We start from the raw sequence: 15,217 nt of genomic DNA on the forward strand, positions 1-15,217 counted from the left end.
GTACTAAGAGATATTATGATATTCATCTTAATGAAATCTTATAATTAATTAAATTGGAGATTTTTTTTAGGGTGATATTAAAAAGTTACTTGTGTGACAATTGAGTAATAAATAATTAATTATAATAATATCATTGATCACAAATTGTCTTAGAGCCCAGTCTGTATGGACTTCAAGTAAAGAGACACAGATTGCCATAAATAGGTTGTAAAATATTTGTCTAAGACATATTTTGACAGTTTTGTGGGTGGGTGACGTTGGGCTCTCTTTTCATTAATGGTCATGTGCAGATGTATAGATTCTACATACAAGTAAATTAACCATACTATTGCTGTTGTTTTAGATTCAATCAATCAGTTTATTATTTGCAGATACACTAGTGTATTTAATCCATGTCTCATTTGTTTATTTCTAGCATTTTATTAGATTGCAACATTTTGTATAATTATGAAAATTAGTAATTATTATGGGGTTGTGGTTAGAATTATATATTCGGATGGTTACAATGATATGTGCATAAGGTTTTAACTAGGGTATACTAGTACACTAAAGGTAAAAAAAAAAAAAGAAAAAAAATTAGAAAATTCCTTGGCCAACATATTAAGTGGTATAGGTTTTGAATATAGATTTGTATTGGGTCCTTAGGTAGTCAGTACATTTGTGCATCTACAAAGTGCACGCCACCGAGTTGTTGGTACTTGCATGCAACTGATGGGTGGTCTGCATCAAGTATGAATCAATATAGAGACTTAAATCATTACATCAGTAAAATAATTAATGGATATAGCCAAAAAAAAAAAAAAAAAGAAATTTAACAGAATTAAAAAAAAAAGAATATACTAAAATTAATGAATAGGTAAAACCTCTGATAGCAAACTAGAGGTATATAACAAAGGGGGTGGTCTGGTCTAAGACAGGTTTATGCTACTATTATTACAAAAAAGGGGGTAGTCTGAAGATAATTATACAATACATAGTCAAATATCATCTTTTCTTATCTAGTGATAACTACTAGGATTGGATTACATACTAAAATTATTACAATCATAAATCGCAATATTTTCAAGAAGTCTTTATTATCATTAAAAAAAAAGCATTTCTTTAAGAGAAAGAGTCTTTTGTCTGAATTAAAGTAAATTGATAGATTAACACATGTTTAACATTTTATTTCATTTTATGTACCGGGTCTAAGGTTCATTCAATTATAGACTGATTTTCTCTTGGATGCTAGGTATGCTAGTTATGTTAAATTAAATTATTTGTCAAACAAGTATGATATTTATCTGAACGATTAAGTGACTGAGCTATGTGATACTGTGTGAAAATATTTGATTACAGATCCGAGATGCATGGATATTGATTGATGAATATGGGATATATGAGATTCTCATGATAATCATCGGGTTGAACACAGCCCTATTCGACAGTTGACCCAAATCACAAAGATGAGAGAAGTTACACTATGTATTGATAACACACGATTTAAATTTAGTATTTTTATTTATGATATGATGATATTATAATTATGTATTATATTGAGATTTATTAGTTTTGATATCATATATACATATATTTTAAATATTTGCTCACATCCATGATGTTATTCATTAATTATGACTTACTGATGACGATTTGTGTTTTGGTAAAATTTTAATATAAGGATAGATGTATTACACAGGCCGACACGATTTTCGTTGTCCAAGATATAATTATTTTTTTTTCTATTGATTTTGTAGTGCTGATTACGAAATCAGACCTAATTTTATCATATCACATCAGATTTTTAGTAAAATTAATATATTCGCTAGTTTTGATTTTTCAGTGAAATTTTCGAGTTTTGGCACTCTTTCTTTGAATTAAGCAACCTCTCATGAGAAATTACTTCAGTTATAACAACGACACACCTATTTATAACGCGTTTCGTGGAAATAAGCTGTTATAGTGCCTTTGTTTTAAAAAAAAATATATATATATTTTAGTTAATGGTTTTTTTTTGTTGTTGGAAAACGTCTGATAAACATAACGTCTTCTCTAAGTGTCACAATAGTCCAGATATATTTTGTTACATTTGTTGAAACTTTATGATTCTAAGCAAAAACTGAAAAATTTGTGGAAAATATGTATAATAAATATGTAGCTTATTTTGACTTCAAAATACAAATAAAATCGTGGACTCTGCAGTTTGTACTAATCGTGTTGAACAATTAAGGCAGTGGACACTGGACATACAGCAAAAGACAATCTCTACCTTTTGGTACTACCTATGATATAGTGAAAGCAAGACAATCATACAGATATTGTTATTTTTGCTGTATGTTAGAAGCTTTTAAAGTAAAATTTGTTTTCCTGTTTGTAAAAAAAAATTGATGTGATAGAGTAATTGTGCAGGTATTTTTGTGTTCAAAATACTATAAATTACTGATAATTTTTACTGAAATCAAAACAACGTTCAAAAAGTATTCATTTGTCGGCCGGTGTTATCGATAATATTTTAGATAGTATTATAGTATAGTAGTGTTATGACGACTAATATACCGTTATTTGTTTTGTGAATGATTATGGATATATTTGTTGTATAGTAATTTCTCTATTGATTATTTACACAGCAAAATAAAATAAATAAATAAATATAAAAAGATTCCAACGAATTGATAAACTCCTTTTTTTTGAAGTCGTTTTAAAATGTATGTATATGTATTTATATCTGATTTTATATTTTGATTATCTTCTATCACATGTCATCTGGAAGTCTAACACGATCATGAAGTCCTGTAACTATATTAGTTCTGAACTTGATGGTGAGGGGTTCGGTGCAGATGCAACACATCATCTGGAAGTCTAACACGATCACGAAATCCTGTAACTTTACTAGTTCTGGACTTGGTGGTGAGGGGTTCGGTGCAGATGTCACACATCATCTGGAAGTCTAACACGATCACAAAGTCCTGTAACTTTACTAGTTCTTGACTTGGTGGTGAGGGGTTCGGTGCAGATGTCACACATCATCTGGAAGTCTAACACGATCACAAAGTCCTGTAACTTTACTAGTTCTTGACTTGGTGGTGAGGGGTTCGGTGCAGATGTCACACATCATCTGGAAGTCTAACACGATCACAAAGTCCTGTAACTTTACTAGTTCTGGACTGGGTGGTGAGGGGTTCGGTGCAGATGCCATGAATCGATGATGACGTATTTGACAAATATAAATAATGTTTTGAAATGATGAAAATAGATAAGTTGATTGACAAAAGCTTCACATGAACATTATGTTTATTTATAATATGTATCACTCTTATTCTTATTTAACATTTTTATGATAAAAGTATATAGAAGAAATCAAGAATTTCATTATAGTTTGATTGGATTCTTTTAAATAACTTATGGAATGCTGTGTGATAATTAATTATAAAATTTTATTGTTAACATTGTTCTATTTATAGTTGATATTATAGTAATGTCATAATTTCATGATATTCTTGTGTTGTTTGGGGACAAACTTTTAGTAAGGATGGCCGAATATTAGAAGATAAAGACATTACATTTGTAAATATTACATATCGTCTATGTACTTAATGCTTTAAATTAATCTACTACTCTGTCTAAGTTAATTACAATATTTAATAAGTCTCTGTCTAGAGTAAAGCTCCCTCTTGTCATCTGGAAGCTCAGACAAATATTAGAAGATAAAGACATTACATTTGTAAATATTACATATCGTCTATGTACTTAATGCTTTAAATTAATCTACTACTCTGTCTAAGTTAATTACAATATTTAATAAGTCTCTGTCTAGAGTAAAGCTCCCTCTTGTCATCTGGAAGCTCAGACATACATAAGACCTACCTCGCTAGATGTTGTTTTTTCGTCAAAGTACATGATTTACTTGTATGATCTAATGCGATTATAAGAACTGTCTCTGTAGAATCGAGGTTTCATAGTTATAACTTTATATTAACATAACTTTTAGTTTAGTTTAGGAATGACAAAATGACAGACAATTTTGTCATGAATTTGGGTAATTGGACTGAGTCTGGAAGTGATTGAAGATTGAATTTATTTCAAATTTGTAAAAACAAGAATTAACATACCAGTTTAACTGAATTTAAGTGTTTGGATTTTTATCAATAGAATCACTATCAAAATCTGTATAGGTCTGTATTCACAATTTGTAAATATTGAATGAGAAATCTGTTAAACTATAATTATATTAATTCTTAAAGAATAATTAAATGTATTGTAGGGTGTTTCAACATATTGTTAAATCAAGGTTTAAAATTAGAAAATATCTGTAATGACAAAATTGAATTTTACTACTTGTAAATCAGTGAATTTAGCAAGTAGTAATAATAATAGATTAATTGGGACTCACTTTTGTTATAATTAGAAATTATTGGAGAATTAATGAGTTGTGGTAATAAACATAAATTAAAATTTTAAATACTATGAGACATAGTTCAGTGAATCTTTATAATAATGTAATGTTAGAATTTATTTGTGTTTACAAAGTTTGAGGACAAACTTGTGTAGTCAGTATGGCCGAATGTTAGATTTTTAATTATTTAAATAATTATAAATACATAAGACAACATATAAAAACTCCTTCTTCCAGATAAATGTTTTAATCTGTACTGTTTATTAATGATTATGGTTTTATTCTGAGGTTGGTTTGGTATTGTGGTATATACTCTATGAAAAAGAGGCGGACATGTGATTAAGTGGCGTGAAGTAAATTTAATTAATGTATTATCCATCTACCAAAGTAACGATTTGTTTAAGAATGAGTAATAAGTTATTTGAAATACAGTTTATACATTCCAGCTTGTGTTATTTTATTCCATTGCTTTTACATTTGATATCCATAATATCATGGGGGTGGAATTCAAACAGCCAGTCCGCCATATTGGATTCCTAATGACGTTTCTTAGCAAGTCATCAGAACTCAGAGCGTGTGCAAAATTTCATCCTAATCGGAGACCGGGAAGTGGGTCAAATTACGATTCCAAGATTTTCTTACATACATAGTTAGTTACAAGTAAAGCTAATAAAGCCGTATTAATTAAGAGATGTACGCAAAAACGTCATTATTATTTGAAAAAAATACGCAAAAACATCATTATTATTTGAATGATACAATTCACAGCCAGGCCTTCCTCCTTGGAGGAGAGGGAATATGGAGTTTAAGCCCACCATGGCGCTTCAATGCGGGTTGGCGGGGTGACCTTGATGAAGATGACCGGGACCAGCTCCTTAATGTGCTCTTTGAGACAAGTGGGTGTAACGCCACCACCTTCCAACTCCTGGTTGAGAAATTTTACTGCAAATTTCCTAGAAGAAAGTGATTCCATGACCCGAATTAGGATTCGAATCCAGGATCTCGTGATCCGAATCCACACAGGCTAAGCACTGGACCAACGAGACAGTTAACAAAAACGTAATAAAAAAAATGGTTCTAGAATAATTTCATTTTTATGTTTTATTAGTCTTGGCAGACATACACACGTAAAGAATTAAGATTGTCAGGCAGGCAGGATAATTGTCAGGCCAAAAGTTGGAGGTGCATACCCGGATCGGATTCGAACCTACACCATCCTAATCGAAGGCAAAGTCATATCCACTGGCCTAGCTCTTACAGTAATAATATTAAGTTTAAGTACTTGTACATATGTTTTCTGTGGTTTAAGCCCGACAACCCGAGTTGGAGCATTGGCGGGTCTTGGCCTGGATGTGATGTCAAAAATGTTTAGTGTAAGTGCCTATAGTCTAGCAAGTTCGTTGATGAGTGATGACACACCCATGATATGCGGGTGACGCGGGGAAAGACTGTGCGGGTGTGAAATCTTGTGTGCGGGGAAGTGAGGTGCATCAGTCGTGGGGTTTTCATTCATCGCTACACCTCCCCCCCCGCACGGACCATCAGGAGTGTTATAATTATGAATGAAGTTGCCAAGCTATAGTCGTTTATAGATCAAGCGAGATGTAAACGTATAAGATTATGTAAATCATAACTTATTTACAGACAAAAATAAGCTAAAGAAAAATGCGATTATCATTTATTACTTAAACAAAAGCTAAGTAGGTGTCTACTAGGTACGTAAAACGAAAACCGTTATTTTCTCCGTATGCCTCTAGAGTCTAGATCATTAACCTTCGCAATGATAAAAAGTTGAGGATTTGATGATACTTGATACATATTCATATTGTACCTATCCGAATCAATAATAAGTAAAATAACTTGAATTCGATGGTACAGACTACTTAATACATATAAACTATAGTACGAGTACGTATATGACAAGGACATCAATGAAAAAGATCATGTTTGTATTGACATACGTAGGTATGTATTCAAATGACATTCGTCAGGAGAACACGGTGACCTTGTCATTTCCTCGTATTTAATAACGAAAATAATGTTAGAGGAACGAACTCTTAAGAGAGTAGGTACCTACCTAATAATAATTTTAATTATCAGATACAATTCATTAGTACTTAAATACAATCTGTCTGCTAAAATGAAATACAAAGGTGCTTTTAGGGTCGATCGAACGTAATATTCGCCATTGACGGTCAATTATTCTTACGTTTCTAAAAAGCAAACGGCACACGCGGCATACTATACAAGACATGTACGCAGGGAGCTATGGCTAGCATTAGACTGCATTGTATAAATTCGAATCGAAAAAAACAGAATTAGAAACCTCGGAACGAATCTAGACGTCGATTTCGCACGGAAATTAATATCTCTAGCGCTATTCTGTAACTCGAAAGAAGGTTGGTTAACTATAGGATATGAAAATGAAAGTTTGTATGGAAAGTCCTATATTTTTCAAGTTACGTTACATATTTTGTGTAAATCGGTATGTGTACCTACAACTCGTACCAGAAAAATCCTAAAAATTATGTAATTCAAGATTTACCAAATTTCTCTCCCTAAAGAACTCTTACTAGGGTTAAAGGAAATTTGAAAAAAATAAATTGAAGTTTTTTTTAAATATACATACTTCATGTTGAGTTATTATTTATTTTAAGTATATAAAACACGCAAAAATAGTAATAGAAGGAGGTGAAATAGCGGAAAAGTGTATATATACATAAATTTTCATGCGGACGAAGTCGCTGGCGTCCGCTGGTTATTATATAATTACATTTGTATTCTCTTTATGTCCCTGTTTAGAATCTCATTTCTCACGTATTCTCGTAAATGAGTTGCACCTCACGACTTCGTGATTTATTTATTTATTAAGTGATATCAAATAATACCTCATTTCATTATTTGATATGATCTGATCTGATATTATTATTTATTATAATTTATAGTAGAATATAGTTTAGCTTCGTACGATTTACTTTTTATTTCATTTCACAGGTTAATTTTTTCCACGGGTTTGTAGTCTATCTACTGAAATTCATCAAATAGTATTTAACTGTGAAAACATAAAAATAAACTTTATTTATTGAATCTTATAAAAAAAATGTAAAGCCCCGGTCTTTGTTGTTAGGTATTTCATACCCAGGTGTGACTGAGAAACGTGACTGCGTGACATTATCCATTCGTTGAACATTGTGTCATATTAGGTATTACATTTTAAACCTATGCATGATAAAATGAAAAAAAAAACAAGTTAACCTAAGTACGTACTTCAAAAACACGAAATGTAGCCACTTAACTGAAAAACTAAAAGTAACTTATAGGTGACTGATCGATTTCAATCGCTGCTCCAATTTTTTTTTCTGAGTGTGTAGGCTCCTTTAGAGGGACGTCACTGGGGGTTTGAGCGAGCGCAGATGCATCGCCTGATGGGGCCCGAAGGCAGAAGCAGAAGAGATAGGCGGAAGGACTGCCATAAGGGCGTCTCCTCTGAGACTCGGATTTCGCCTTAGAGGGCATTCTAGAAGGGGCTGCTATAATGCGACTTGGCGGGTTTAGGGGTATAGTTTGAACCTCTGACGATCAGGGATTTCGCTAATTTACACTCGTCGATGTAATATTCGCCTTAAACAAGTTTTATTAGAATTTGAACTTTACTCCTATGGGATGCCGAAAATAAAATGTCACTAACGACAACGTTGCAATGGAAATGAGCGATGTCACATCGCTGTCACTTTACAGAATGCCGGGCAGATGTAAATGATAATGTCTGGGTCCAACGAGGCACGGCGCGTGGCACTACCGACCTTGGAAAGTATAATGAAAACCACTTAGAAGAAAAGCTAAGTATTTTCTAGCTTCGTGATCCGAGGCTGAGTGGCTAACCAATGGACCAATCAGGTAGTTCGAGACAGAAGGGATCACTAGGGGATGAAAACTGAACACATCATGATGTCTGACTGAGAATTAAATCATAATCATTAAGTGCCTTCTTCCAACTGAAGTTTGGTAGTCATGTGTTTGAAAACTCTTTCGGTCTGTTGCAATATTATTAAGCTGTGTGTAAGTTAACTTGGTCCACTTTTTGACATCATCTATCCACTTTCTTCGCTGTCTTCCTGGAGCACGTTCTCCGGGTATCTTACGTACTAGGATCAACCTAGGAAACTCATAGAGTTATAATTATAATAATTTTTCGGGCATCTGCTAAGGGGATATCCCTTTGCAGATGCCCGAATTACCAGAATTAAATAACGGATGAAAAATTGTCACTTTTATGTTGCATTTGTAATTAATTAATTGGTCTCTGCATTCTGCATATTACATTTAATTAAGCGGTAAAAAAATAATGTTCAAAAAACTGGATGCATCGATGCATTCAGTTGTGTATTGTATTGCTGGTATGTTATTAAACATTCTGCGAAGCTGTTTTATCGTTAAAATTATCATGAATTGTGTAACAAGACTTGTACAAAAGCGTATACTTTGTATTTTAATAGTCTTTTTGCTTGTGGATTCTGCATATTAATAGCACTTCAAAGCACAATGGATGCATTTATTTTTTTATAATTTTCGTTAATTTGATAATACATCCACATTTCCATTCACTTTGTTTTTGTTTGTAATGAATATGCTCCGAAACTACTAAGCCGATTTTGAAATTTTTTTCACCAATTGAAGACTACATTATTAGCAATTAATCAGGATATATTTTATCTCCGTATTTTCAAGGAAACAGGAATTACGCGAGGGAAACCGCGGAGCGTCCGCTAATTTACTGAGTGTGAATACGAAAGTGCGAATTCGCGGGCGTCTTTTTTAACCGATATCATTAGCTCATTGTTGAGCACGAGTCTCTTTAATTTCCTAAAACGCACATAGCTGAAAAGTTGGAGGTGTATACTCCAGACCGGATTCGAACCTACGCCTTCCGAATCGAAGGCAAAGATCATATCCACTGGGCTATCACGTCTCTACTACTGATATAGGTATCAATTAAAACGTAGATATGTATGATATTCAAACTGCTTCTGTTTCCTGGAAGTTATATGATTTTAAAAAGCAGCTATGAAACAAGTTTCATTCGAAACATTACCACACCACGTTTTAAGAACTTCAAACAAGTTTTTGTATTATGAAAACGATACTAAAATTCACGTTTTTAAGAATATGTCACCAAAAAAAAAATGCGCAAGTTTTTATTATGAAAGCAATAGAGACGAACGTACATCCCCATAAAACTGGTATCTCTGAATATAATTTTTTTTATTATTTTTCCCGCCGATCTGCACTAAACTAACATGGCGGGTCTAAGCTACAAATCCCTCTTTTATAGATTTTTTATAGGCCTGATGCCTAGTTTCTTTTGAAGATGATGATGAAATTACGCAGGCGCTTCAATATTAACAAGACATAATGGTAAATATAAAAGGAAACATAGATAAAAGAAGTCGTATACAAAAGGCATAGGTCTTTTGTATACGACTTTTTGTATCAACTAGACTCAATCGATAAAGACGCTGTAGTGTTAGAGGAGGCATACCAATCTATTTAAGTTATCTACAATAATAGTTATCGTCAAAATTATAACAGTACACTCACATAATCATACGCCCACCAGTAAACGGAAAACCACTTCGGAAATATCCATTATCCCGTTTCCTAGACCCTACGAGTATATAGTTCTCGTATAAAGAGGTAATGTTTGTGAAATAGTAGGAGGAGGTAATCACTGGATCTTATTGACATTTTTTGGAAATTATTTTACCAATATATACCTATCTACGTTATGTGTGAGTGTGTAATGTTTATTTTATACTATAGATGAATGAAGAATGTTACAGAGTCTACAAATCACCACAGAAAGTGATCCGAATTTAGCGTCTCCACTAAGCGCACACATGCACAATTATGTGTTTACTTACATTTATTTATCATTATTTATGTATATATAGTTTTTACACTTCCTAAAAACACAACTCGACATTGTAGACAATATTTATCTACAGCCTTTCTTGATGAGTACTGTTTACTAACAAACAAATTAAAAATGAGGGTATAAATCACTAGTCATTTCACACCTAATAATAATTAAAATTAACTTGTTCGTAAATTAATGAAAATAAATTTGATTAATAAGCTTAAACAATTAGATATGGTTAATGTATTTTATATAACATTGTAAAAACAAACCATACATTTTTTAAAATAAATAAGTTATGAAATGACAGGTGTTTTCTACCTTCATTTCTATTTTATTTGTTGGTAAACAGTACCTATCAAGAAAGGCTGTAGGTAACACGTTTTTAAATAACTTTCGTTGTCTAATAAGCGACTAAATGAAATTAAGACAATTATGCACATTTGTCCGCCTCAGTTTTAATGAGCTAGTGCCCTGTCTCTAGTATAAAAATATCATTGTGAGTGTGACTGTCCGTATTTCCACGAGAATGGGAACTATGCGGGTGAAACCGTGAGTCTTCTATTAGCTAATATTTGCAAAATCCACCAAGCAATTGCCGGTAAAAACTACGCCGTTTTTAAAAAAAAAAACGTTAAAAAACACAAACCTTTCTGTCGAATTATAAAACAAAGCAGCCTGCCTTTTCAAATCATCACTAACTGAATTTTCCTCGTGCATTGTCACACTACACCGGGGTCACTGTTTAGCAAAAGTTTCACAAAAATTCTAAACAATATCAACGGAAAATAAACTTTAAACTATATGACACAGAGTTTATTCTAGTTCAAGTTGGAATGTCACTGGAATTCAAAGGCCGGCAAGCCTTGCGACGCCCGCGCCTCTCACTAAACTAACCGCTCACGCATACACTGAGTACCCCCACTAAGGCAAACAAGCATTGTTGATAGCGTATTACATACTATGGCTTTCTAATAATGAAAACGATCAAACCCTGATATCGAATGACCTTAGGCTGCGTACATACTGGACGAGTTTTCAATTTACATACATTTTTCTACTAAAAAATTTCATTACTACAAAGCTTTTACGAAGAGATTCTAATGAACTGAGAACCTCCTTTTTATTTGATTTCAGTTTAAAATACTGCGAAGGCCAGACCGTAGAAGGTAACTACGAGTATAAAGTTTGGACTGTGGAGGATTTGGGAAGTACCAAGTTTCAAAGGTTCAGACCAAACAGAATGGTGACAGTAAAATGTCGCCGCTATCAACCCATATTTGGCTCACTGTTGAGCTCGAGTCTCCTCTCAGAATGAGAGAGGTTAGGCCAATAGTTGGCCCAACCACGCTGGCCCAATGCGGATTGGCAGACTTCACACACGCAGAGAATTAAGATAATTCTCTGGTATGCAGGTTTCCTCACGATGTTTTCCTTCACCGATTGAGACACGTGATATTTTATTTCTTAAAATACACACAACTGAAAAGTTGGAGGTGCATGCCCCTTACCGGATTCGAACCCACATCCTCCGGAATCGAAGGCAGAGGTCATATCCACTGGGCTATCACGGCTTTTGTTCGCTCTTAAATTGCAACACGTTGAAAGCGCATTCATTATAAACCAACAGGGATGTTTTAGCCCTTAGTACACAGCACAGTTAAACGCCGAGTTTTCAGAGCAGATTCGAAGTTTGGCGCATATTGTTTGGTATTAGTGTAGCTAAAAATATTTAATATTGATATTTTTAAACAAAGTTAAAGAAATTAAATTAAAAATAAATTGCTTATAATAAAGTAATGAAATAAAGATCTAAATTTTTTGGACAGAACTGCTTTAAAATTTAGCCGCAAGTTTTTACCAAATAAAATGTTCATAAGAAGTGGGTAACTTACTAGTTCCATGTAAACAAGGCCTTATATTGGTTTGATTACTTTTGCAACAATCCCAAAGAGCAACACCATGATGGCAATATAATTTATGAGTTGGCAGTGACATGTTTAGTTTTCTTATATTATAAGCTGTGTGCAGAATGTCTGTATGCCATATATGGAAAGTAAAAAAAATACCTACTATTTATCTTTATGAACTCACTTACCCATGCCAGACATGCATTTTAAGTGAATAATCAAACTGTTCGGTTATAATCTTTTTAACATAAAAATAGAACCAATTTCAAAGATTTATTTATTTTGATTTTAATGCAAAAATAACTAACCAATATTCTTGAAAATTAAATGGGACCAATCTACAAGTATACTTAATAAAAGTAAAAAAAGAATTTTCAAAATTGGTTAATGAAAGACAAAGTTATGAGGTAACAAACATTTTAAAAAAACACGCGTCATATTGAGAACCTCCTCCTTTTTTTGGACTAGGTTGAAAAGTGCACAAAGAGTGTGTACAAGATTTTTAAGTACTTAATAAAATTTTGCACTGTTGGTAGGGTAGGCAGTGCAATTTTGCATCCATGAAGTGCATATTTATGTTGTTTGTTTTAAGGCCTGATAGGGTAATAAGTAAAAAAACAACTCTATGGATGCAGTCCATACCAAATACATATTTCCAAGCAATTTAGCGTTCCGGTACAATGCCGGGTGGATTTTCATCCTCCTCCTAACAAGTTAGCCCGCTTCTATCTTAGACTGCATCATCACTTACCATCAGGTGAGATTGTAGTCTAACTTGTAAAGAATAAAAAAAAAATAACACAGAATTATAAAACTAAGATGGCTGCGAGATGTCAAATACTGTTTGAGTATGATGCTCTATAAAAGGGTATAAAAGAAAGTCTGTGCCCTGTTAGCCAATTAATGATTAAAATAGAGAGATACTGATGAGAATAAGCTTGGAGAAATCTGTTACACTACAGTTTGTGCCCTGTAGCATGGTGCGGGTAGTACATTTCACTCTTGAAAGTTGCCACAATTCACGTTAATAGTACATAATTATTAACTTCATACAGGCAACAGTCACCCGCACCATGCTACAGCACACAAACTGTAATGGATAGCATATTATTCCCAACTACTTTTATACTTACTTTATAACTGGTAGGGACCCTGGACAGAACAGCAAAGGACTGGAGTCCTATTTTTTTTTTTACAAAAAAGGGTTTTTTGTTTGTTGAAAAAGTTGAACCTTGACTACATTCTCACCTGATGATAAGTGATGATGCAATTTACGATGAAAGCAGGCTGACTTGTTAGAAGGAGGACGAAAATCCACATCCCTTTCAGTTTCTACATAACATTATACCAGAACACTAAATTGCTCGGCGGTAAGTCTTTGCCGGTAGGGTGTGAGTACTAGCCACGGCCGAAGCCTCCCACCAGCCAGACCTGCACCAATTAAGAAAATCTCTATCAGCTCAGCCAGGGTTCAAAACTTTGGACCTCCATCTTGTAAATCCACCGGGCATACCACTGCGCTATGGAGGCCATGAAAATATAATAATAATTTAGATATTATTATTACCAATAGCCCTTTATTGAACAGAGTGGAAAAGGCTGGAGTAGGCCTATGCTAATAACATCTCAATAGTTCAAATTTAGAATAAAGGGCTTGTTATTATTTTTTTTTATAATTTGTAAATTGACTACCACACATGATGGTCCTAGAACCTACAGAACCTAAGAAATTAAATATCAAATGAATGAAATTATGAAACAAAAATATCTTGTGGGAACCTGTGTACACAAGAAACCTATTTCCTCTCGTTCCTCGTTTAATACTCAATGTGTGAAATCTGCCAATCCACATTGTAACAGTGTGGTGGAGAGAAGATTCATTATTCTAATTGGTATTTTTTTAGTTTGCCTTAATACTGCCTGTCTCTGTTCAAAATTAGTAAGCATTTAAAGAGTTACTTACCTGCTTGCAATTCTATCTAAAGCTATATCTTTGAATATAATAGGTAATATAATACTAGATGTTTGATATTACAATTTATTTACCTACAATGTTATTAAAAAACTGGTGTTATAAATTGTACAATATGGTATAGAAACGTTTGCGCGTCTCACTGTTTCTCATATTTGGTTGATATTAATAACTAAGTACATACTATATTTATATGTTTTTGAAATTATCCTTTAACTACATAATATAATAAATCTAAAAGAAAACTATTTTATGTACTACTTACCCGGGCTCGGAATTCAAAGGTGAATAGCTATAGTTGTATTTGGTCAGCCCCTTCATTTTAACCCACCACAGAACGTTCTTTTTATATTATTTTTTATCCTTGAAATCACATAATTTCTTTCTATTATAAGAATTTAAAAAATAAATATTAAAACTCTATTTGTTTTGTTTTCACCGATTTCTCACTTTGACAGTTGACAGTTTGACACTTGACTTGACATTGACAGCAATTTTCTTGCAATTTCGTTTAGTAATTTCAAAACTAATCGTATTTATTTAATTTTTGCGTTAAAAATCATAACCATATAATAGTATTAAACCTTTATTAAACAAATAAACCCCTCTGCGTATTCTAACAGCATAGAAAAGGAATTATTTTTTCACCCGTACATAGACTTTTTTGAAAGTAGGTATCGTATAACTTTATCGATTTTAAGTTTTATGACCGAAAACCATGAATCTGCAATTTTAACTGGAATAAAAAAAATAGATTTAATTCACTTAGGTACCTACATATTTTGAACAAAAAGAAAGGATAGTTAGATGAAGATTACCGGCCAAAAATTATAAAAATGTTTGCGTCTCAGGACGCCGTAACTTAACGCGTGCGTGAGAGAAAGTGAAGCCATACAAAGAAACAGTGTAACGCGTTACGATAAGGAACGGTTTACCCTCCTTTATAAAGTTATCACCAATTCAGTAAAATACCTACGTTACGGCGTTACGGCCTAGATTTTGCAAGTGAGGTTCTTCTGCTACAACCAGAATTTATTATTTTCTTT

General features: G+C 33.0%; 1 protein-coding gene across 1 annotated transcript in view; it reads right to left on the reverse strand.

Annotated features, from left to right (window-relative positions):
• The window catches only part of LOC112051977 (vesicular glutamate transporter 1), a 58,049-nt gene extending 46,860 nt beyond the window's left edge, over positions 1-11,189 (reverse strand). The window contains exon 1 of the mRNA XM_024090851.2: positions 10,939-11,189. Coding sequence (XP_023946619.2) covers positions 10,939-11,009 — 71 coding nt within the window. The 5' untranslated portion in view covers positions 11,010-11,189. The remainder of the gene's footprint in view (positions 1-10,938) is intronic.
• Positions 11,190-15,217: the final 4,028 nt, after the last annotated feature.

This window comes from Bicyclus anynana, chromosome 7 (assembly GCF_947172395.1).
Source record: "Bicyclus anynana chromosome 7, ilBicAnyn1.1, whole genome shotgun sequence".
NCBI lineage: Eukaryota > Metazoa > Arthropoda > Insecta > Lepidoptera > Nymphalidae > Bicyclus > Bicyclus anynana.